Genomic DNA, 24,899 nt, shown 5'->3' with positions numbered 1-24,899 from the left:
GTTAATCAAATAGGAACAGATATTGGGACTCAAAATACTCTTGTGCGTCAAAGTTGTATTCTTTTTTAGATGATGCTTCAAATTCCTTGTGGTAGGACACTTTAATAGGTGGTTTTAGAGTTACATTATGTTTTTGTGTTTATTTCTTATCATCTCTTTAAGCAATAGATGGGTTCAAAAAAATCCCATTACCAATTTCCCATTGTATACCTAAGCACTTGAGCATTGATGTATCATTACTCTTATTTCTTTAGCACTTTGAAGTTTCCACAGCACTTTGCTGACAATGACTTTGAAAGATAAATTGTGCAAGTATTATTTACATTTTGCATGTGAGGAACTTGAGGCTCAGAGATTATAAGTGCACAAGATAAGTATCAGAAGCTAAAGTCAAATCAAATTTCCCAACTCTTTCTGTTAACATCATGCCTAGTTTTGTTTAGCTGACTTTTAGCTGGCCTTTAAACTATATGCCCTTGTGGTAGTCACTTTACTTCTTGGATCTTATTTTTCTTATTAATTTCTTCTGTGAATCAGACAGATTATGTCCAATTCAATTCAGTACCCAAATCCAAACAGTGGGTAGAATTTTGATTTTTCATTAGCATTCTTTTCTTCCCTGTAGCATGGATTTTCTTTCTTCTACCCCTTCATTTTTTTTTTCCAAATCCCTTTCTTGACTTTGAGAGAAGATGCGTTCTTCTTATTTTGCATGAATCCATTAATACTTTGCACGACTGCATTAATACTTTACACATTAATAGTTCATTCTAAGCCTAAAATATACAATTTTAGTAACCTTGAATTATTACAAGACTTTAAATACTAAATAACGTTAATCATTGGAAACTGGTCTGATAAATTCTACAAGTCAGCAGCCACTATTGTCAGCATCTCATAAGATTAAAGCATCATTGAAATTAGATCTGGAAAGAACCTTAGGAGCCATCTACCTCAGATCCCTCCTTTTATATAGGAGAAACCTAAAATCCAGAGAAAGAGTGGTTAAGCTACTCCACTAGAGCCATGGAAGTACTACATGGCAGAATCAGCATTTGAGCCCCGCTTCCCTGACTCTAGATCATTTGTTCTTTCGCTATACTAAATCCACTTTACATTAAAATTATATGGTTCTTTTGTGCAATAAAAATAGCCTCCTGACTCAAGTAAATCACACCTTATCATCATGTTCGTCACTGTTCTGGGCCTCACCTTCCTCATCTATAAAGTAACAGTTGTAGTGATGATGATATCTAAAGTCTCTCTAGCCACTGGACTATTGATTCTATTACTGCTTGAATTTCAGAGGCATATCATATTGACTGCCAGTTATAATATAGTTTTATTTGGATTGATTCCATAAAACCTCATCTGCTAAAAAAATGACCATATAAATTGTGGAATTAAAATAAACTTATAGTCTATCTGTTTAATTTTTAAGCTGGAGAATCTTTTGTCTGAAGAGAAGTGTGAAAGGTGTATATTCTGGAAAGTAGAAAAATGTCTTGAGCATTTTCTTTGACTAAAATAATTAAACTTGACTGGCATGATTTTTGTCAATGGTCTTGGCCCCTTCTGTCAATAAAGAATTTAATTAAATATTTACAAAACCATATAACCATATTTATATATAATTATATAAACATTATGGAGGGTAAAGGTAAAGCCTCCCTGGGGATATTTTTAGATGCACTATACCTGACTCTACCGTCCATGAATAGATCTCAGGAAGTATCTTTTGCTGAATTGCCATTAATCTTACTCTGGATGATTAGGTCCTTAGGTTGTGCTTTATTTATTTTGAAGAGGGTAAAGGAAATTTTGCTATATGTGATTTATTATGGTAAATGAAACAGTAATAATATTTCACTGGCCTGGTACATTGGCAAGATTTATTCCCTGCTATTTTGAAGGGATTATGCTATTATGGTATCAGAGTAGCATCATGGTGTAGAGATGATCTTGAATTCGTAAAGGCTATACCAGTGAACCAAGAGCTCTTGGAGATACTACCCTACCAGAAGGATTTTGAGTATGATCTCAGGAACACTGATTTTAATTTCTGAAGGCCAACCTAGTTGAGGTTGAGACTAGATTCCTCACCAATAGCTTATTTTGGTCTCAGCAACCTATAAAATATAACATCTCCCACTACCATTCTATGTCTTTTACTTTTACAATGAGAGTAAAATAGTGGTGGTGGTGGTGGTGGTGGTGGTGGAAAGCAGGGATAGAAGCCTCTAGAAGTCAGTTTTTAGATCATCTATAAATGTTGAATTAGTACTCTAAATGTGAGAACCTTGATCACCAGAAAGTGGAAATACTGTCAGAAGAGTTGTATCTTATCAATCTTGTCTGTAAACGAAACAAAGTTTCATCTCACTGAAAAGACAGTTCACAGATATTCCTTGTGGAAGCAAAGAAAAGATTTGGCAGAATTGATTTCATCCTATACAAAAAGACACATGGTTTTTTTTAGGATATTTGGTATTTTATTGCCAAGCTCATAAGTATTTGTAGAAAGACTGCTATGAATATAATTTAGCAGTTAAAATCTTCCATATTAAATTATATTTACATCCACTTTGATACTTGGAGACTTCTCTACAGTAGAGAGAATAGGTGAAGATGATGACAGAGAAAAAGAATGAGAAAGGACTAATGCTTAAGTCTGAGCTCCCAAAATTTCATATCTTTATATCATGAATTATCTTTCCAGAAAAAGAATCATTAGATGCTGGAAATGACAAGCATTGGATAACTCCAAAAAATAAAGTTGATTATACAGACAATAAGAGACTTGTTTTGATATGAGAGTCATTCTCAAATCATTTAAAGAAACATCAGAATTGGTAAGCAGGTAGAATGTAAAATAATAATGAGAAAATGATGACATGCAATTATAATAGCTTATTTTTTTGAACAGGTAGTTCAGATTGAAAAATGGGTAACATAAAACAGAACAAAAATGACATTAACACTTCAGTACTTTTATACAAAAATTTTAACTAAGGAAAATTAAAAGCTTGGGAAATTCTTGGCTGGACTTGTCATGTAGTGAAAAATAATGGCCAAAGACAACATTAGTTTAGAGTTTAAAGAAATTATAAAATATTATTAATGAAGATGATGGATGATTTTGAACAATATTGCTTTATAAAGAAGAGGGAAGCAGTAAAGGGTAAAAACCAGTGTAAAGACTGTGGTGAGAGATACAAATTAGCAAAGTAATCCCAGTGAGACATTAAAATTTAAATTGAAGTATGGCAGCAAACAGGAGGAAAATGGAAAACATCTGCAAAAATGTTTTAAGAAACCTTTTTTTCCACTAGACTCTAAAATTAAAGTCTTGTTAGGATTATAGAGGGCTTACAAATGGCACTGTGTAGAACAAGAGATGGGGAAAGCTCTGCTTATTGAGTCCATTCACTAGACTTTGGAAGATGATGAAAGTATCAAAGTTCTACTTCTCCAACTGTATATAATCTTTCAGACTCTTCTTGACATGACTCGTCTTCATATGTGTAAAAATAAATTCTTGCAAGGACAATGTCTATGCCACAATTGACTGAGGAATGTGGAAAACATAAGATCCCACCAGGCTGACTGTTGGTATAAAAAGCCATTTGATAATAGTAAGAGCAATTTCTATCTTAAACCACTCTTTCCACAAGGTCCCTTGCTCTCTATGCATATATTGTACAAACAGCATAGATGGACAGTGAATTTGTCTCATAAATTAAACCGGAGGAAGAGCAGGCTAAATTGCCTTCAGAATATTACAAAGTTCTTTTAATAAGTTGAAGTTTCTTCTGGAAAAAAAGATTCATCTTTTCAAAACTGGTATTCTCTTGGTGGTATAGTATGACTGTGTGTGATATGAAATAAAAGATTCTCTGAAGTGAAAATGAATACTGCACAGAGGGCAATGGAGAAATGTGGGCTGTAATGTATAACCAATGAGGGATTTCAAAGAACAAGAACAAACAGTGTCAATGGACTAATAAATAAAGGACTAGTCACATGATGAGGATTTGCAAGGAAGATAGTCTGAATCTTCTACAATTTCCTCACCTTGTTCGTTGGTCCCCTGTGGCATATTTAGAGGAGTGCACAACTAGGTTGTTATCTGCAATGATGAACTCACAGGTCCTTTTGGAATAGTATGATGTCAGTTAGTCAGTAAGCATTTACTCAGTGTATATTAGGCACACTACACTGTTTGAGGGTATAAAGAAAGCCTTTTCAAGCAGATCAAAAAAAATTTTTTTTATAAAAAACTTCTAGTGAGCAGAGCCAAGATGGTGGCTTAGTAGCAGCAACAACTGAAGCTGCTCAGTACTTCCAAATCAATCTTTAAAAAGCACCTCAAAATGACAGGAGTCAAAAACTAAAAATAAAAAAACCCATACCTTCTGTCTTAGAATGAATTCTAATTATCATTTCTAAGGCAGAAGAGTAGTAAGGACTAAGCAATCGGGATTAAGTGACTTTCCATGTCAAGGGCTGGCTTGTCATCCATTGAGCCACCTCTCTGCCTCTCAAGCAGATCAGACTCTAAAAGATGAGACAATATGTGAAACAGTTTTCCATATAACATGTATAGGGTAAATTGTATGCAATGTCAAGAAAGGCACAAGTGAAGGGATTTTTGCAGAGTGGAATTTTACCTAAGACAAAGGAAAGTCAGATTAGTTGAGACTCCCTCCATCCCTCCCTTTCTTCCTTTCCCTTCCATCTTAGAATCAATATTGTATATTGGTTCCAAGGCAGAAGTCTCTCTAGGCCTGGATCTGATGTAATTTCTTTTGAAAAGGAATCCAGGATCCTAGATTTAGCTAATAAAGTGCTTTAAGAGATTGTTTAGCCTAGCCTCATTTTTAGCATGTAAACTCCTTGATGTCAGAGGACTGGTTTTTACCTTTCTTTTTTCCCCTATCTCCTAGTATAGAGCCTGGCCATAAATGCTCATCAATTGATTTTATAGGTAAGAAAACTGAGGTCAATAAAGGTTAAGTGTCTTCCCAAGGTGTCATGTAAGTATTTATTAGCAGAGCTTTGATTTGAACCTAGCTCCTCCAAATTCCTCTACAGCATGCTATGTGGTTGATATTTCTTTAAACCTGTGGATTGACTTAATAGACCCCTCTGACTGAGACCAATGATCACTTAGTATTGTGATGTGGGAAGAAGGAAGGATGGATAGGAGAAAGGATGGGAAATAGAAAGGGAAAGGAATAGGAAGGAAGGAAGGAGAAAGGTAGGTAGGGAAAGGAAGTTAGCCGGTCCTACCAGCCCCAATGGGGAAATTGACCTGAGCCTCTCAGGGCTCAAATAAAGATCAGGAAACAACTTATGTTTATAGAATAGCTAGGTTTATTTAGATAGGAAAAGTTAGGAAAGGGAAAGTCTAGGGAAGCTAGGAGGTAGGTCTCCAGAGATCTAGATTCTTCCCCCAAAAAGGAGATTCCCCAAAAAAGGGGCTAAAAGCACCTGCACCTCTCTCTCTTATACTTTCTCAGACACATAGAGGAAGTGGGAGGTGTCTTAGGAAGTTGTGGTAGGGAGTCCTGGGAGTTGTAGTCTCACAGGACTTAGAACTTTTTTAAACTGCACAGTGTCATGGTAGGCATGATTTTCATTGTGCCATATTTTTCTTGCCCTTGAAGTACTTAAAAATCAAATTATATAGAACTAGAGACTATATTAGAAATATATACATATGAGATTTCTGGAGTCTGGAATAAATAAAAAGTTAAAATCTAAGGAGGGAGGAAATTTGTGGGCTTGGTTGTTCTGCTAAGGCTTCACAGAGGTAGGACTTATTCTTTGATGTTTTAATACATTATATTTGAGATTTGGCAACAGTTTCAAAACTTTCTGTTGAATAGTTCAACAATAGTTTAAATCTGAATATAAATGGATTTTATTCTGAACTTGCCTTTTGAGTCAGTGACATTTGGGGGATGATCATTTGAGAAACATAGTCAACATAAAAACATTTCACATAGCAAATTTGCTACATTTAATCTACACCATAGCATTTTTACAGGTTAAAGAAAAAAACCAACCCACTTTCCTTGTTTGTTCAGGGTGAGGTAATTAGATTTGACTACTTTAATAGTTAACATTGTACAGACAGACTTGTAGGTACCCAAGAGTTCAGTAATTTGATTTTGATTTAAGCTGACGTGTTCACATCTGTTTTTTTCTGTAATATGTTTCGTAGAAGCCAAATTTTGCAAAGTTGTTGGTTTGCAGTACTTAGAAAAAATGAACTGCCAATAGAACTATATAGCTCATCATTATGTGGCATTAGCCCTGGAAATGTTACCTTCAGTCTGTCATGAAATATAAATCTTTCCATATGTTTGAACGGTATGCTTATTGAATTGTGGTCAGTTTTCCACATTTTATCTTGGAAAAATCAAGGTCATGGGATATTGTTAATGGATAATAATATTTTCTTTTCCAGAAACAAATAATTGTTGACCCTCTGAGCTTCAGTGAAGAGAGATTCAGGCCTTCTCTGGAGGAGCGCCTGGAGAGTATCATCAGTGGAGCAGCCCTAATGGCAGATTCATCTTGTACGCGTGATGATAGGCGGGAACGGATCGTTGCAGAATGCAATGCAGTTCGGCAGGCCTTACAGGATCTACTTTCTGAATACATGGGGAATGTAAGTATGAGGCTTTAGGGTTTTATGGATTTCAATACCTTTAAAAAATTCCTTTTGTTAATCAAATTGATAACTACAGAATATCAGGTGATTCATGGATTTAACATTTTTCTTGCCTAAAATTTATAACCCTAGTAATTTTCATTATTTAGGCTGGTGACTTAAGGTGTTATTAGCATAATTGCAAAATACAAATATTTTCCTTGGAGTTATATTTTTTCATCATATTCAACATTTGAGAAGCTGCCACTTTTAATAATAAAATAAGTTTTAGATCTAATTGTGTAAGAATTTGCATGCCATACAGATTTCTGTCTCTTCATAGTTGTCATTTTGAAATTGCTTTTCAACCAGATGGACAAAAATTAGAATAGGGCATTGATTCAAGTATTTCTCTAATAGAAAATTATCAGACTGGATTTAGAATATTTTTAAACTTAGAATTCCACCATCATAGAGCTTGTGATCCTGAGTCTTTTTGCTTAAGAGAATATTCAGCCTTATTTATTTTGGTCATTTCTCCTCTTCATTCATTCATTCATTTACTTATTCATTTACTTATTCATTTATCCGTCCTTACCTTCTGTCTTAAAATCAATAGTGTATATTAGTTTTAAGGCAGAAGAGTGGGAAGGGCTAGGCAATGAAGATTAAGTGACTTGCCTAGAGTCACACAGCTAGGAAATGGCTTGAGTCTAGCTTTGAACCTGGGACCTCCCATCTCTGGGCCTGACTCTCAATCCACTGAACCACCTAACTGCCTCCCACCCCACCCCCAACCTTTTTTAAAGCATCTTAACCCTCATTATCAAAATATGGTAGTATGAAACAATTAGTTAACATTTATTAAGTGCTATCTATGTGCTATGCACAGAGGACAGAAAGGAAGGTGCTTACAATCTAATCCGGGAGACAATGTACAAACAAGATACCGGGAGGATAAATTGGTGGATAGTCTCAGAAAGAAGACACAAAAATGAAAGGAGAACTGGGAACAGTTTCATGTAGAAGGCAGGACTTTAGCTGAGACCTCATGAAAACCAGGAGGTGGAGATGAAATAGAAAAATGTTCCAAGCATGAGGTAATCTAGCAAATATGCAGCCAGGAATTGAAGACCAGTGTTATTGGATAACATGGTACTTGGAGGGGAGTAAGGTCTAAGAAGGTAGGAATGGGCCAGGTCATGAAGGGCTTTGATCTGGCGGTAATAAGGAATCACTGGAGTTTATCGAATTAGGGGAGGAGAGGGAGGTGTGACATGGTCAGATCTGGGAAGATCAATTTGACAGTTTTACGGAAGCTTGGGGCAGAGAAATGAACCAAAAAGGCTTTTGTTATAGGCCAGGTGAGAGATCATGGAGGTCTGCACCAGAGTGGTAATATTGTCAGAGAAGAGAAGGTGGTTTATGGGAGAGATTTTACCAATATAGAAATGACAAGACTGGATGTGATAAAACTGAAGATTGGTTAGGGCTGGACGAGTAGATCTGAGAGTCATCTGTGTAAAGATGATAATTAAAACCATGATGCTAATGAGATCACCATCAGGTCAAATGGTATTGAGGAATGATGGTGAGCCTATGGCATGGGTGCCAAAGATGGCATACAGAGAGCTTTGTGTGAGAACACAGCCTTTCTTTCCTAGAAGGGCAGAGGGAGGCAAAACTGCTCCCCTCCCCCTCTCCACCAAGCCTGATAACATTTTTTCACATCCGCCCACCCCCTCTGCCCAGCAGCCCATTGGGAGCACACAGGGAATAAGGTGGGTGGCTCACAGAGCTGAAGGGGAGCTGAGTGTTTGGGCCACTGCCCTCCCTCTCTTTATACTTTGTTGTGAGGGTTATTTAACAATTAATTTAGTAATAGTGTTGGACGTAGCAGGAAGGGCTGGAGAATTCCAAGATGGAATGAAGGAGCAGGAAGTGGGGCTTGTGCTCCGAGAGAGACTCCATTAGTGGTTAGGGACATAACTGTTGCTAACCCTGGGAGATCTCAGAATTAGGGAAAAACTGCATCCAGATTCCCTGAGATCCTGAGAGGTGAAGACTTTCAGCAAGTGGACAACAGACCTGCAGAGCAGCACCAAGTGGGGAAGTGGTTTGTGATCTGGTGGACAGAATTTCAAACTCACTCTCCCTTCCTGGGTACCTTGGATCACCTGGTGGAGTTGGCTCTTGGCATCCTGTGACCATCCTTGGATTTACTGTGAGACCCCAAAGCCACCCTCAGGCCCTTATAGCTGAGCTGCCAAACCTGGCTGGAACCAGGTTTGAAGGAGCTTTCCCTGTGACTTCAGTACTGCTTCCTTTGGGCCCTGCCTGCTTAGGTCAATAGGATAGTGTAGTTAAGTCCTTCCCTGCCCCCTGTGATTTGCCCTTAGGTTTTAAGTATTTCCCTCAATTAAACTGCATAAACTTTTACCTTTGCCTGCTGGTTCCTTAGACCCTGGCCTAGGGTGGCTGAGTGACTGTTGGGCCAACTGCCATTCCTGTGTCAGTTAAAAGCTTGGCAGTAAATCCTGGTCTCCCTATTCTGGTTGGTCCTGTCTCTCCTTCAACCCAGTGTGAACCCACAAACCATTTAGGTTACATTTTTAATAATAATAATAATTAACATCCCTGGTGCCTCACCATTACAACTTGCTGAGGACATTCCTCACTTCCTCTACCCCTCCACCCAGCAGCCCAATGGGAGCTCTTGTTCTCTCATGGGATAAATGGGGCGGGGGCAGCCTGGCATTCCATCTCTAAAAAAGTTTACCATCACTAGTATAGAGAAAAAAGATCCAGGATAGAGCATGGAGAGGACCCCCTGGTGAATACATGTGACCTGAATGAAGATTATCAAAGGAGAATGAAAAGGAGCTGTAAGGCAGGTTAGGGAGGAGAGCTAAGAGAAAGCAATGTCATAAAACATGAAAGCATGCCAGTTCACTGGGATGAAGGATGGGGATTTGAGAAAAGACCATTGAATGGTGAGGTCAAAAGCCAGACTACGAGAAGAAATGGAGGAAAGGAAGTGGTGGATCCCCCTCTGGTGGAGTTAAGCTTCAAAAGGGATAGAGGACTGATATTCACTATGCAGTATAGATGGTGATTTTGTAAATTGGCATGGAAAATATGCATAAAAAAACCAGTCACATCTCAGCCAAAAGAAGCTCTTTTCTTGGTTGCATTTACATCTTAAGAGGGTCAGACCCTCCTGGGCATTGGTTTATGTTATCAGGGGAAACTACCACTTCATTTTTAGGGATCATCTCATCTTTTCTGTTTTCTTCCTTTCTATTGTAAATAAAAATGTAATCCTCAACTTAACATAGCATTTTTTTTTTCTATCAATATTTGGCTTCTTAAAGCCACCACAAATTAGTGACTGATCATTGTGGCCCCCAAATGGCCAGTAGGCAAAATAGATCAAAGTATTTCTGGAGGGTGTTGGCATGAAATAAAATCATGTTAATTATGGTGTGTTATGGGGCTGGTACTGTTTTGATTGTATATGTGTGAAGATGTCAAGTTAATGAGTCCTGGAAACCACATTCTAGATAACTACTAGAATCAGTGTTTTTAATATTAGTGAAAATTTTCAGTTTTGCTTAACTTTCTTTTTGAGGATTTTGTTTATATTCTACATCATTTATGATGTATTACAACATATGTAGAAATAGTAATCTGAACTATGCTCTATGCTTTTCATAACTTTTTAAAACAAAGAATCTAAAGAAATGCAATATGCATTAAGTATTTTTTAAATGCAACAGTGAGCTCTTTGCACCTTCTGCTAATGCCTCTATTGACTTGCTTTGGCACAAAGAATGAGGCAACCAACTCTGTCCTGTGGAAAAATACATAAATGTTATCTGAGATTGCTCCTAGATGTAATGCTAATTAATGTTAAATCACAAGTAAACAGTATTTTAAATAGGAAAAAAATGAATTAAAAAGGTGAATAAATTGTTTAAAATCAGTTTCTAAAGAAAGATAGTTTTAATTGTAAGTAACATTCATATTCAACATTTTTTCATTAAAAAAATTTTTTTTGGCCTTTCATTACATTCTTTCCTTCTACATTCTCTGCGTCTTATTTGTTCAGTTGAACTTGTCCGGTAAATGCCACCAGTGAGTTATGAATGTATATTCTTCAGGTGAAGTTGAATATATTTCCTTGTTTCACTTGTTTTTACCACATTGTAAAATTAGTGAAGCATATTGAATTTTTTAAAGCCATTGCCATGTTGTGATTATAGCCAATCCGGCTCAGTTAAATCAAGTAGAAAAAACAGTTGATAAGCCCTGGTGAAAGTGGGACACATTTTTAGCTTAAAAATTTCAGAACTGGTTAAGTTGAAGCATGACTTGTACTGGTGGTGTCTTAAATAGGGAATCAAAGGACAGTGATACATAAATGGATCAAAGGGATGTGCTAAATTTGAACTTAGGTGAGTAGTACAAAAGCCTTTTCAATATGGATATGCTAAAGAAAAGACAAAAAATTTCCTAAGCATAATGGGGTAATGAATCAGCTCCAAGTGCACCATACTGAGCACATGGTGACACTGAAGTAGCAATTAAATAACTTGTACTGCCTAAGTAAATTTAAATTGTATGAAAGGTAAAAAACTATGGTATAAATCAGATGCCTGATGGTATAGCTATAGAGAGCATTAAAGTATCTGAGTTTGAATCTGGGCTCTTTTACTTACTATCAGGTGTGTTCCTTAGGACAGACAACTCATTTTATATTTCTAGGCCTTAGTTTTCTTAGGTGCAGAAAGTGAAGGAATTTGTCTTAAAGAAGGCTTAAGGGGGCAGCTGGGTGGCTCAGTGAATTGAGAGCCCAGCCTAGAGATGGGAGGTTGTAGGTTCAAATCTGGCCTCAGACACTTCCTAGTTGTGTGATCTTATCTCCCCATTGCCCGGCCCTTACCACTCTTCTGCACAGAATATTGATTCTGACAGAAGGTAGGGGTTTTTAAAAAAAAAAAAAAGTAGGCTTAAGCTAGGAGTCTTGAATGTTTCTGGAATTTGGCTTTATATGTATAACTTTTAATCTTCATGTTTGACAAGTATTTTAGTTCTGTATTAGGCAAAGAGGATTAGGTATTTTGTGGTCTTTAACTATATTTTTCTTTGAGAAAAAGGTTAGAGTTGATTGTTTTGGAGTTAAAAGATATTCCTCAACCAGAAATAACCAGGGTCAACCTTTGTGAATGAACTCACACATGCAGAGCTTCTTGTAGCTAACCAAAAGACCAAGTGGCCATTTGTTGCCAGTCTTTGACAATTTCCCTGGAAAACGAATGAGAAAATATATATGGTACATTAAAATTATAGACAACCTGCATGAACCAAACCTGAACTATCATGTGACATTTCATTAGGAAGGCTTCATTTCAATTTTTGGGTTGCTAGTATTTTTCCATTCTGAAAGCAAATAAATTCAGATCAGATAAAAATGCTTTTGATTGTTGTCCAGTGTTGTTACATTGTGTGGAAAAAGAGCAAGGAAATGAATGGATCCCTTGCCCTGGACTATTTCATAGTGCACAGACATTACAAAAATTATAAATAATTGACTATTTTCTATACCATGTGAGGAACTGTATTTATTGTAGAATTAGGTATAAATTTAAACTTCATTAAAATCCTGGTGTGTCCTCTAACACATTTCAGTCATGCTTCTTTCTGTGAATAGACAGGTATATTTTCAGGTGCTTTTATAAGAGTTCCTAGAGAACAGAGGCCATATATTTGCCGTTGGGAATATTTGAATATTAATTTTGCATTAAATGAAATATTTAAGTGAATTCAGGATTAACTTTTCACCTTTGTAATATGAGGAGTTTACCTTTTGTCAGTGAAGATAGGACATTTTTATTGTCTAAATATGTTGTATCAAACTCAAATGTAAATAGGGGGCTGTGTGTTTGACACATGGTCAAACTCATGCTCAAGTGTGAATTAAAAAAAAAATCTTAATGATTCAAACCACAATTTAACTTCAAAACAAGTAGGTTTCAGAAATATTTTGTGCAATCTGGCTTGACAGTTATAAATACTAATATTTAATAGGAAAGTTCATGACCTTTTATGATCATCAAATGCCTTGTTCACATATTAATTAGAATGGTACATGCTTAATGAAGCAGTAGTAAAGTTGTCTTTTGAAGGCAATATGATGGATCATAGCTTAGAAGCATGATCAATATGTTGGCCTGCAGATGAATAGGTTTTAGTATGCCAGAATTGATCTTAGACTATTTCATTATTATTTTTTATGCTCTTAACCCCTTAGAGAAACATAAAAGCTAGAAACTCCTGAGTTTTTTTCTTTAAAAACAAACAAAAACCTTAACCCTTTTAGCTTCTCCAGGTCTTCCAGTTGCACTTTTAAAAAAGGTCTCAGATCATTAAACTTCAGATTAATTTCTGATGCACCATCAATTCTACTTATGAGGTTTTCATTATAGGAAAAACTCCAAAGGCAGTTTCAAAACTAAGGCATCATCTATAAGGCTCAATTCCCTTTATTGTTACTTTAAGTTACTATCCAAATTATTTTGGGTACACAAAGAAACACAACTGGCACAGAATTAGTAAAGTAAAATTTGTGATCATGTTTTTTGAAGTTACAAGGTAATTTTTAACTATTATTATTTCTAGGCAAATGATTTTTACTTCACTGTGACTGTCAGAAATCTGGACTATTTAATCAGGTGTTTACAGAGATAAGTTTTATGACTTCTGTTTTAAATGTTTAAATGTGGCTGAAACAGAATGGATTTTGTGTATGTTCAAAACCATAGTAACTTCTTTATTGATATTTGAATGAAACCTAGGTTTCTTTTATCTTAAAAGTTCATAATTGGGAGTTGATAGTAGTGTGAAGCTGGAAATTTATTAGTCTTACTTTGTATCTTCCAAACAGTAGTTAGATATAATTAGATACTTAACAGGGTAGTTTTAAATTTTAACAAGTTCTATTCTTATATTTTAAACCAATCCTTATATTTTCTTACTTTTCATTTCACCTCTTAACTTTGGTACTTTTATTATTATTTTTTTAAACCCTTACCCTCCGTCTTGGGAGTCAATAGTGTGTATTGGCTCCAAGGCAGACGAGTGGTAAGGGCAAATGACTTGCCCAGGGTCACACAGTTGGGAAGTGTCAGGCCAGACTTGAACCTAGGACCTCCCGTCTCTAGGCATGGCTCTCAATCCACTGAGCTACCCAGCTGCCCCCAACTTTGGTACTTTTAAAAAGGTTTAAGAGGTGAAATGTTTCTTCTAAGTCAGTAAGCCAAGAGCTCTCATTTTATAAATTGTTGAATATTGGATGTCAGAACTACCTTTACCAGAGGTCAGAACCTTTCAGGGTTCCATTCTCTGACTAGAGCAAAGTATTTCCTTCGTCCTTAGATGTTCTTCAGTCTTGCTTTAATGAAAATTGTAACTAACAGCTCTCCTAGCCATAAAACAGACTTTGTGAGGAGATCCATGAAATAGTTCCCCTCCCCCCCAGTCAATTAAACTTTATTCAGGTTTCTGGTCATTTAATTTTAAATAAGTTGCCTGTGATACTAGCCTTCAATTTTATTTTTTTTTTGTCAAGATCAGCAAGCATACAAAGTTTTTAAAAGATCCAGCTCTCTAAAGCAGCCTAGAATTTATATATGAAAGCAGGTTCTTGTGTCATAATGGTTTGCTTTGGGAGTAGTTTGAAAGATCTCCTCTTCCTTGTTTTTTTGAACCTAAAAAATTTGGGTGAACTATTTTAGATATAACGTTTTTTTTTTTTTAATGTTTGTTTTTTGGTGGTTGAGTTTTTTTTTAACCTTTACCATCTATCTCAAAATCTGTACTAAGTATTGGTTCCAAGGCAGAAGAGTACTAAGGCAATTGGGAAGTATCTGAGGCAAGATTTGAACTCAGGACTTCTTGTCTCTGGTCTTGGCTCTCTATCCACAGGTTATCTTTGGTTAGATCAACTATCTCATAGTATGGTACAATGTAACGAAGTGTATGAATACATTACTGTCCCTTTTTGGAAGTACTCTTTTAAAACCAATTCAAAATAAGAAATTATTTTCTTAATCATTTTGCTGTTAATGCTGTTTTTATGTCATTTATATACTATGTACATTTGTATGAGAATTGTACAAATTTATAGAATCATAGCTATAAAACAGAAAGAACATTAGTAGATTATATATGATAGGGTCAAAGAATATAAAGCTGGAAGGGACTTTATAGCACATGTAATCCAATCTCTTCAGTTTATAGATGAATAAACTAAGATTGAGAGAATAAGTAGGTGAACTGGGATTTGAACCCTAGTCCCTTTCCACTGTATAACAATGAAAGGATAACTGGTGGGAATGGGTCTTGTCTTGAGCTGAGCCTATGACAACCTAGTTTTATACTAATTCTCTTCTATGGTATAACCAAACTGAACTATTTGCTGTCTTCCTTAAACCCATTTTCTTCCTCCATGTCATTACTCATCAGCTTGGAATGCTTCAGCCTCACCAATTCACCTCCTCCCTCATGGAGATTATAATTTTAGAGCTAGAAAAATCATCTTGTCTAAACCTCTTACTTTACAGATAAGGAATTATATGACCTAGAGAAGTTAAGTGATTTTCCCAAGATCACACAGAAAGCATGTTGAAAAGGTTGGATTTTTTAACTGTGTCCTCTTGATTTCTAGAACCAATGCTCTTTTGCTGTATCTCTTTGCCTTTTCATTGGTTTGATATTGTGCTTAAATGTCAGATAGTTAACTGGCTACACCAGTTCTTTCAGGGTTTTTTTGTACATCTAGATATAGCTATAGACATAGATATATACACACTTAAAAAAAGGTTAAAGGTCAGACAACTTGTCACATTCTACATTAAATGAATGTTACTTCAATATTGGTAAGAGATTTTTACTAGAAAAATTCTTTAAAGGGGAAGAGATAGAGATGATTTATTGATCTTTATGTTCCATAGTTAAGATAAAAGACCTTAAAGCATTAAGAAAATATTGAAAAAACATGAAGTTCAAGACACTGGGCTAAGTCCTGGCAATACAACTCTAAAAAATTAGTTTAGTTTACAGTATGTATGCAAGCTAAGTATTATAGAAAATAGTGCTTTGGGAAAATTTGAGGAGAAACCAAGCATTTTTAGTCCAAGTAGATCAAGGTATGTGTCCCAGAGGAATGAGACTTCTTAGTTGTCTGGAAATTCCAGCTGTCTTCCCTAGAAATAGGAAAGTTCGGAGGAAAGGTGATTTTATGGGAGAAGGACTGGAATTCTATGGAGAGATTCAGATCATATCTAGATTTGGAAGTTACCAGCTCATTGGACATAAAGTCAAGGTGTGCAAAGACTGCACGATATAGAGAAGTATTGGCGTGGAGGGGAAAGGCAAAGCATTTGGTAATAAAGCTTGAAAATTTTCTCTGTATATCTTGGCATTTTAAAAAACAGGAAAGGGAGAAAGTGATGTGAAGGGAAAGGATTTAATAAGTAGCATATACTGGACAACAAGCAGATTTGTTTTTGTATAATGGGAGGCAAATCTTAATCATTATACAAAGTGGAACTCTAAACATGGACTACCTTCTTAATCTTCTTCCTTCCAGCTTTCCAATTTATAATTTTCTTGAGTTACTGAGCAAGAGGCCTATAACCTATATGCCTATAAGCATAAATAGTCTCATAATAATTTGCTCTGCAGATTTGTGTTTTTATTGTCTTACTCATTTAAAATCTTAAAATGATGAGATTGGCAGCTTTCTAAGGATAGGTTTAGCCTTTTGGTATATTTCCTTATGATTAAGAAAATGAATTTTAAAGCAAAAAAGAATGAAAATCTGCTCTCTCTATCTAGCCTCTAGACAGCAACACATTAAGAACTAAAGACTGCCAAAAGGAAATGTCAGATCTAAGCTATTCAACTTTCTCTGGCAACTCAATATCCGGTGAATCAATAGTTTTTAGGGTATGTGTGTTTAAAGTGGGTAGAAGAAAGAATATTTAAAATTCTCCATATCATTGACAGATACATCTTTTCTTTTCAAATTAAAAACCCTTATCTTCTGTCTTAAAATCAATACTGTTCCAAGGCAGAAGGAGTGGTAAGAGCTAGGCAATTGGAGGTTGAGTGATTTGCCTAGGGTCACACAGCTAGGAAGTGTCTGAGGCCATATTTGAACCCAGGATCTTCCATCTTTAGCCTTGATTCTCAATCTGCTAAACTGTCTAGCTGCCCCTGACAAATAGATCTTAATTTGACCTGAAACAAATTTTCATACCTTTAAAAATATGAAATGGGAATGAAGCCAGAAGAGAGGATTTTATTTGTAGTAATTCTTAACTATATTTTATTTCTAGTGATTATATTAGTAGTGAAATATTTATAAAGTGTTTTGCAGATGTTTAGGACTCCTCCCTCTAAAAAAGATTTTGTCATGCTTGTTTGGAATATTGGAAGGATTTGCTTGTCTTGTAGCTCAGAGTTTTCAAACATGTGGGTCAGCCAGATTAAATTTTATTGAGAAATATTTAACAAAATAAATAAAAATACACTAAAATGTAGGTAACATTATATTTTAAAAATTAAGTCAGAGGTCTTTCTATATGGATTAGTGGTCCCTATTTCTATTTGAATTTGACACATCTGCTTTATCTTAGTATGTATTGTTCATAAATAAGAGTAACCCAGAAGTCTCATTGTTTTTTTACTCTTAAACTTTTGTTTTGGAACTAATACTATCTTTGGTTCTAAAACTGAGGAATGTGAAGGGTAAATAAACAGTTGGAGTTAAGTGATTATGTCACACAGCTAGAAAGTACCCAGGGCTAAATTTGAACCCAGGACTTCTTGTATCCAAGACTGACTTTATCCAGTGCTAGGCTGCCCCTCAGAAATTTTTTTGTGAGTATAATGGTAATAAATGTTTTTGTCATAAAGTCTCATTTATGAAGAAGTTGTCTGAGAGTTACTTTAAAGTTAAAAAATTGAGGAAGAAAAAAGTCTGCATCATTGTAGATAAGCTTTACAATGTGTAGAAAGTTATGACAGTGTTTAAACTGCTTTATGAAGTATTTAGAAGAGATCTCTACAGAACGGCTCTTTATTCATTCATTCATTCATTCATTTATTCATTTATTCATTCATTCATTCACTTATTCATTTATTCACATATTTATTTATTTATTTATTTATTTATTCATTTATTTATTTGTTTATTCATTCGTTTGTTTGTTTGTTTGTTTATTTATTTGTTTGTTTATTTATTTATTTATTTTTAGGGCCCTTACTTTCCATCTTGGAGTCAATACTGTGTATTGGCTCCAAGGCAGAAAGAGTGGTAAGGGCTAGGCAGTGGGGGTTCAAGTGACTTGCCCAGGGTCACATAGCTCAGTCGTGTCTGTGGCCAGATTTGAACCTAGGACCACCCATCTCTAGGCCTGGCTCTCAATCCACTGAGTCACCCAGCTACCCCCTAGAATAGCTTTTTAACATTAAACTTTAAAGCATCTGCTAGTCATTTAAGATTCCTTCCTGATCATACTGGACTGGACCTTATTCTTTATTGAAAGATTGATTCCTATGATATAGTTTAAATATTTATCTTTAAATGGCTTCTACAAAGCAGACTTTAGGAAACATTTTAATAGGTGAGCACTTATCAATACACATCAATGCATTTTAGCTGATTGGTCTGATCAGATGTTTCTGATCCCCCTTAATTGTAGTGCTTTCTTTCTGTTGATTATCTCCAGTTTATCCCAACTGAATCTTGTTTGTCCTTAGTTGTTTTCCCTCTTTGAAGACAGGGACTATCTTTAAGCTTTCTTTGTATCCCCTGTAATTAGTATAGCATACAGCACACAATAAATAGGTATACAAATGCTTATTAAAATAATTTACTATTTTGTGTCATAGTATATTCTTTGTTTTTGCTGTCTTTCATATTGAACTGAAGCATTGTTGAAAAATTAGGATGCCACAGAGTGTGTTGCCCTCAAAGCTGGTCCTTTTAGCTCCCCATACTTTGTATTTTGTTAACCAATAACTTTCAGCTTTCTTTGGCTATCCATTTAAATCATGAAGATGTTGGTTTTTAGGTTTCCCTTTGAAAACTATTCTTAAAGCCTAGACATAGAATTGAATAGTAGATAGAATCTAGTAGTTTTTGCTGTTTATTTGTTGTCATTTCCATAAAAAGGGCCTCTGGTTGGGATAGGAGGGATGGTGGATTGAAGACAAGAAACAATAAAAAGAGATGAGTTGTCAATTTTTATGGCATCTTGTTTGACTATACAATGGGATCACATATAGTTTTGCTCCTGCCTTGACCTAGAATTACAGCAATGAAATCCCATGAAGGGAAGGGGGCAGAAAGCTAGGCGGTAACTCAGTTGGATAGAGCCAGGTTTGGAGTAGGAGGTCAACCACTTCTTAGGTATATGACCCAGGGCAAGTCACATAATCCCTGTTGCTTACCCCTTGCCACTCTTTGGCCTTAGAACTGATACTTAGACAGAAGGTAAAGAGGTTTGTTTTTTTTTTAAAGAGCAAGAAGAAATCTCATATAGGCTTCTTCAATTTGTAGATATGGGAGTTAAGAGGAAGAAAATGTAATCTAGAATTAGGCAAATAATTTTAGTTTAAGTTATGGAATTTGTAAATAAATGCTAGGTAATTCTTCTTGTCATAATTTTCTCAATTAAACATTTGAAATTCAGATATTCCATATTCTAGCCTTATTTAAGCTTTTAAGATTAGTGTGTAATAAATAATAACTGCTCCTTGACTTGGTGGTTCTGAGTGGTATTAGTTACCTTGTTTCAGTACAATAAATTTTACATTTGTTTTCACATTTAATCATTGAGGTGTGCCTCAGGCATGGAGTTAGGTTTGTTGTGAATATGTAGATAGCCTCTGAATGGAACAAATTGAACTGGCCATGGAAGTACTTTGGAAAAAAGTCTTATTACTCTGCCATGGAGGAAAAGAGGGAGTGCATAGTTTACTTCACAGCCCTTACTATGTTACAGAATTGAATGGTTTTTAAAAAAAATGTTGCTCTAGAGTCAGAGCTTTGTTGGAAATGTATAGAATAGATTTCAAAAAATTGATTTTTGTATATTATGGGTTTGGCATAGAGGTTATGCTGTTAAGGGTGGCAGTGATTGCATAGATAAGTATATCTAGGAAATTGTGAGTCATGTGGATGGCAAGGAACACACTTATTATTATCATTCCATACTTCTTGTTAACAAATGAAATTGCTGTTGTGTTTTTCCTAAATTTCCCTATGCCCAGCTGGAATGGAACTGATCTTTCCTCTTGGGTCATAAAAGTCTATTTCATTTGAGAGCTTAGTTACTCTGGAAACCTTTTACTATGGCCTAAAAGTTGGCTATTTCTAGTTTGTTTATATTTATATCATTCCCTGGTCACACAATTTTTTTCCCCTAGGAGATAGCATGGTAATACTTCTTCACGCATGCCATCAACTGTAATCATCTTGAATATTTTGGATGGTTATGGGGCAATGAAAGCTCAGATATTTGTTACCTTCAACAATAAGCCACTTTTTTTGCTTTCTAGACTTTAATGGCCTTTGGTAGCTCCATTTCCAGTTTTGCCGAGTGAAAGCAGTTCATTTTCCTCTCCCTCTCTACCTTCCTCCCCTTCAGCTATAGTCAAATTTGGAGAGTTGTGACTTTTTTTTTTTTTAATGTGCATTCTGGTAGTAATGAGTAAAGACTATATTAATTTCCTTTTGCTTAGCAAGTGTGTCCCTTCTGACTGTGTTGCAGGGGTTGTTTTATTACTATCCATTTGTCTGAGCTGTCTAGCCTGAAGTTGGTGGCCTTATTCCCAGATTCATAATATGTTCTCTTTACGATTAAAATACACATTTTGCTTGGGTCTGGCTCACATCTTTTTAGTTAATTCCATGTGGCATGGGGGAGGGTATTCTCTGAGAGTCAATTCTAATTCTACCAATTTAGTTCTTGGACTAGATAGCTCTGTAGTATATTTTTATTGCTTTTTTTTCCTACTCAATTTTAGATGTCTTTGATTATTGCTTTTGATGCCGGCTTTTTACTTGAGTCTTATAACCAACAGTGTAGTTTGTGATTTCTCATTCATTTTATGGAAGTCATATTTATTGCCTTCCTTTTTTTTCTTGACAATATTAGGTATAGCAAACTATATTACATTGCTATGCTATAGCTTGTTTCTGGCCTTGCTTTTTGAATAATAGAATATGCATACTAATTACTAAAAATAGTAACTCTTCCATGACTTGTGGTATAAAAAAACTGCAGTATGATGGATAGTATTTACTCTAGAACAGAGAGTCTGAGTCTTTTTTGCATTGTTGATCTCTTTGACAGTCTGGTGACACCTAGAGACCCGATTTTGGGAATGATTATTTAAATATATATAATAAATACATTTAATTACCAAAGAAACTGATTATTTTGAAAATGGCAGAATATTTAAAAACAAGTTCATAAACTGCAGGCTAAGAACTTCTGCCTTTCATGTTCTAATCAGTTTTATCTCTTCAGAGTACTAATATGGTTATAGAGACAACTTTGGACTGTTAGAGTGGTATGAATTTTTAAATGTTGGTTAAATTAAATAGGATAAGTATGCTAGCCATGTCATCCATTGATAAGATGCAAACAGTAGTCACATACTAAACTTGAACTTGCTCTTTGCATTCATATTAATTCACTCAGCATTTAAGTGCCTATTATGTGCTAGGCTCTACACTACAAAGACAAAAAAAAATACCTATCTTTAAGAAACTAACATTCTTAGGGAGAAACATTATATACTTTCTGCGAAATTGCTTAATAGTCAATAGAATCAAAAACTGTTATGGAGGCTCATGTTGATATGACAAAGTTTTAATTTGGTGACTACTACTCTTAGTGGTTTCAAAAGCCCATTCATAAGTCCTTGTTTTGGGAATGTTGAGGAATCAAAATGAGACCCTAACACATTAATATCCTAACATCCACTTTGTTCAGTTTTTAAGGGTTTTTAAATTTTAGTTCTATGAACCAAGTACATTTGCTAACCTTTATTTGCCCAACTTGATTATTGAATTTTGCCTTGGTCATTGTGACTTATTACTATTTATGAGGTATTTGGGGCAAGCCCTTTCCTCTAGCCTTGTATTTTATTTTATTTTTTACTCTGTGTAAATAGAATTAGCTCATCCTCATTCATTGTTAGACTCTAGCCATCAGAAATAATGTTTCCCCTCTTACAACTCCTGGTCCTTTGAATCTCATACCACCATGCATTCCTTCCCACTTCTACATTGTCTTGTTTATTCCTGAAAATTCTGTTTTCATGATGCTAAATATAGAGTCTTTGTTTTTCTGTATTTTTCCCCTTAGACTTTTAATACTGGATGACATTGTTTTCTCACCTCTGGCACCAGCTAATGATAGTTCTTTATTGTAATAAAACCTCTAAATTTCGTAAGCCTGAAATATAATCATTATGTCTAGTATTTTATGTTGGAATTGTTTTTTAACTATCCTTGATAGGAAAGCCTTAGGCTAGGCCCACTTAGAATCTGTTTTTTTTTTTAATGGTAAGGACACTCACTCTTTCATACAATAAATGATTAATATTAGTTAAAGGGCACATGAGTGATACAGTGTTGTCTTTAATAAAACATTTTTCCCAAACATTTATTGCAAACATCGTTCCTGTAGACTTTTAGAACTTTTTCTTCATTTTAACCCAAATAAGAACATCTTATTTAAGCAGCTGATAGTTCAGATAGTAGTCTTCCCTCTCATCTTGAGTAGTTCAACTCTGTCCAATTTAGTTGAACAACTTTGAGGGGTTCTGAATTACTTTAGTAGAGTATCTTTCCAACCAACCACCTGAAGTGATTTTAACTTCTTCTTTTCTGGTTTGTTGTTGTTGTTGTTGTTGTTGTTGTTGTTGTTGTTGTTTTTTCAGGAAATCACATGTTTTCTATTAGTTCTCTAAGTAAATGCTGTCTACTTTTGGATCCCAATTTGAAGAATATTAATATAGCTTTTCCTATAAGGGCTTTACTATTAAAAATAACTCTGTATAGCAAATCTTGAGGCCCCCAATCCAAAGGTATATTAAAAGTACTATGATATCTATGAATGTTTTATGAATATGTCCCCAAATAAGAGGCATATTTTGAAATTTTAAATATTATCAATGAGTGATAAGAATATAGAGACAATTATTAAAAGCTACTGGCCTAAGAATGGCATTACTTTTTATTTAAAGTACAATATTTTCATATATATTAGCATGTGATAAAACAACAAACTCCTTAGAATTTTTTTCACTGGTGTGCAAGAATAACTAATCTGTAAAACTTTCAACTTAGAACTTATTAGACTTGGACTTTTAACATAGAGACATTTTCTCCAAGATGGGATGAGTGAAGATTTTTGTGAGAGTGTCAAGATTTTCTGATTTGAGAACTCTGTGGTCAAATTTTCACATTTTTCCATTATTTGAATTGTGTAAGCTTTCCTCACAAATCAGTGTTTTTACCTAAAAATATTTGTTTTGAATTTTGCTTTTAGCCAAATCTGCAAAATTTATGTCTTTCATAAGTATTTCAATGTAATTCAAGTGTGAATTTCTTTGCTATCCAAGTCAAAATCAACATTGGAACCACATTGGTGAGTGAAGATATCTTTAATGAAAGATGGGTGCTTGGTTGTCTTTCCTTAATAAACTAGAGCTTTTAATCTTGATGTGTATGTTTTCATCATTTCTTTCACATCTTTTTAAAGCTGAGCATACATATTTCTTAAACAACCTTTCTTAATTGAATAATTAAATAAATGAAAGTATAATTCCTGAGAAAGAAAAACTAAAATTCTGGAAAGGAAAATCGAATAAAGGAATAAAAAAAAGAGATTAAAAACTTCATCTAAGCTGGTATCATTGTAAAATGATACTATGGTAAAAATAGGATAAAAGACTTTAAAATTGCTTCTAGCAACTCCCAAAAATTGTAAACAATTTTAAGTGAGTTTGCCTGATGTGTGGCTGCTGAAAATTTCTGCAAGTAGTTTGGGTGACATTTCTCTGCCCTTCCTTTCTGTCCAAAGAATATTTAATGAAAATGAAAACAGTGGTGTATGTATATGTGTGTGTGTGTGTGTGTGTGTGTGTGTGTGTGTGTGTGTGTGTTATTTATTATATATATATTTATTATATATAGTTTTATTATATATATACATATATATATATATATGTATATATATAATAAAACTATCCTTCAAAGACAAAGGTATTTGTATTTGGTGTATGTCCTGAGAATGGTTTTTCTAGATATGGTAACTAAGGGCATATTCTTGCCTGCAATAGTCTGCAATGTCTGCAATATTCAGTATGGCTAGTTAAGGGTTTACTTAGTGGCCATGAACAGTACTAACAAACGTAATGAGTCCAGTCTTTCCTTGGCATTTGGCCTTACTTAACCTGCCACAGAAATTACTTTATATTTGCTTAGGTGTATATTTAACAATGCACATATCTACTTTGGCTGCATAAAACCCCTCAGAAATTCACAGAGAATATTAATAGCACCACTGGAAAATACAAAACAAATTTAATCTTGAAATGTCTTGAGATTTTTTATGTAACTTATACTTTTTTGGTCAGGCATTTCTTTGACTTTGAAAATACCTAGTCACTATTGATGACAGCCGAAATTACAATTGCTAGAACTCACTTGGAAGAATAAAATGAGTAGCTTGGACTGAATTTCTAAAGTTCCTTCTGGCTTTTATTATTCTGTGATGGTTGACCAAAGGGGGATGCTGAAGTAATCTTTGGCATTTGGGGCCCTGTAATTTGTTTATCTTTATTATCTTGCTGGTCTCCCCCCTTTACTCTAACTCCCCCCTTTACTCTAGTCTTCCCACTTCCAATCTCCCAATCCCCCCTTATCTTAGGAAGCTAGCAAAAACATTTGTTTTACAGTACCTCAGGAATTTTGTAGTTTTTGCTTTAAAAAAACAAAAACAAAAAACCTGTTCCAAGTCAATGAAAATGAATGTTTTTACTGTCTATGGATGAAGTTTGGCTACTGGTGTTGGTGTATATGAGTTTTCTCCAGTCAAATGCTGCTGCTTTTTTTTTTTTTTTTTTTTTTTTTTTTTTTTTTTTTTTT

At 34.9% G+C, this 24,899-nt stretch overlaps 1 protein-coding gene across 1 annotated transcript in view; it reads left to right on the top strand.

The window, feature by feature from the left end:
* CTNNA1 (catenin alpha 1) overlaps positions 1–24,899 on the top strand; it is a 170,356-nt gene that overhangs the window by 58,593 nt on the left and 86,864 nt on the right. Inside the window, exon 7 of the mRNA XM_044664563.1 lies at positions 6,476–6,679. Coding sequence (XP_044520498.1) covers positions 6,476–6,679 — 204 coding nt within the window. The remainder of the gene's footprint in view (positions 1–6,475; positions 6,680–24,899) is intronic.

This window comes from Gracilinanus agilis, chromosome 2, assembly GCF_016433145.1.
Source record: "Gracilinanus agilis isolate LMUSP501 chromosome 2, AgileGrace, whole genome shotgun sequence".
In the NCBI taxonomy this organism is placed as follows: domain Eukaryota; kingdom Metazoa; phylum Chordata; class Mammalia; order Didelphimorphia; family Didelphidae; genus Gracilinanus; species Gracilinanus agilis.
The sequence above is the reverse complement of the archived record's forward strand: the minus strand, read 5'-3'. Positions and strand labels throughout refer to the sequence as shown.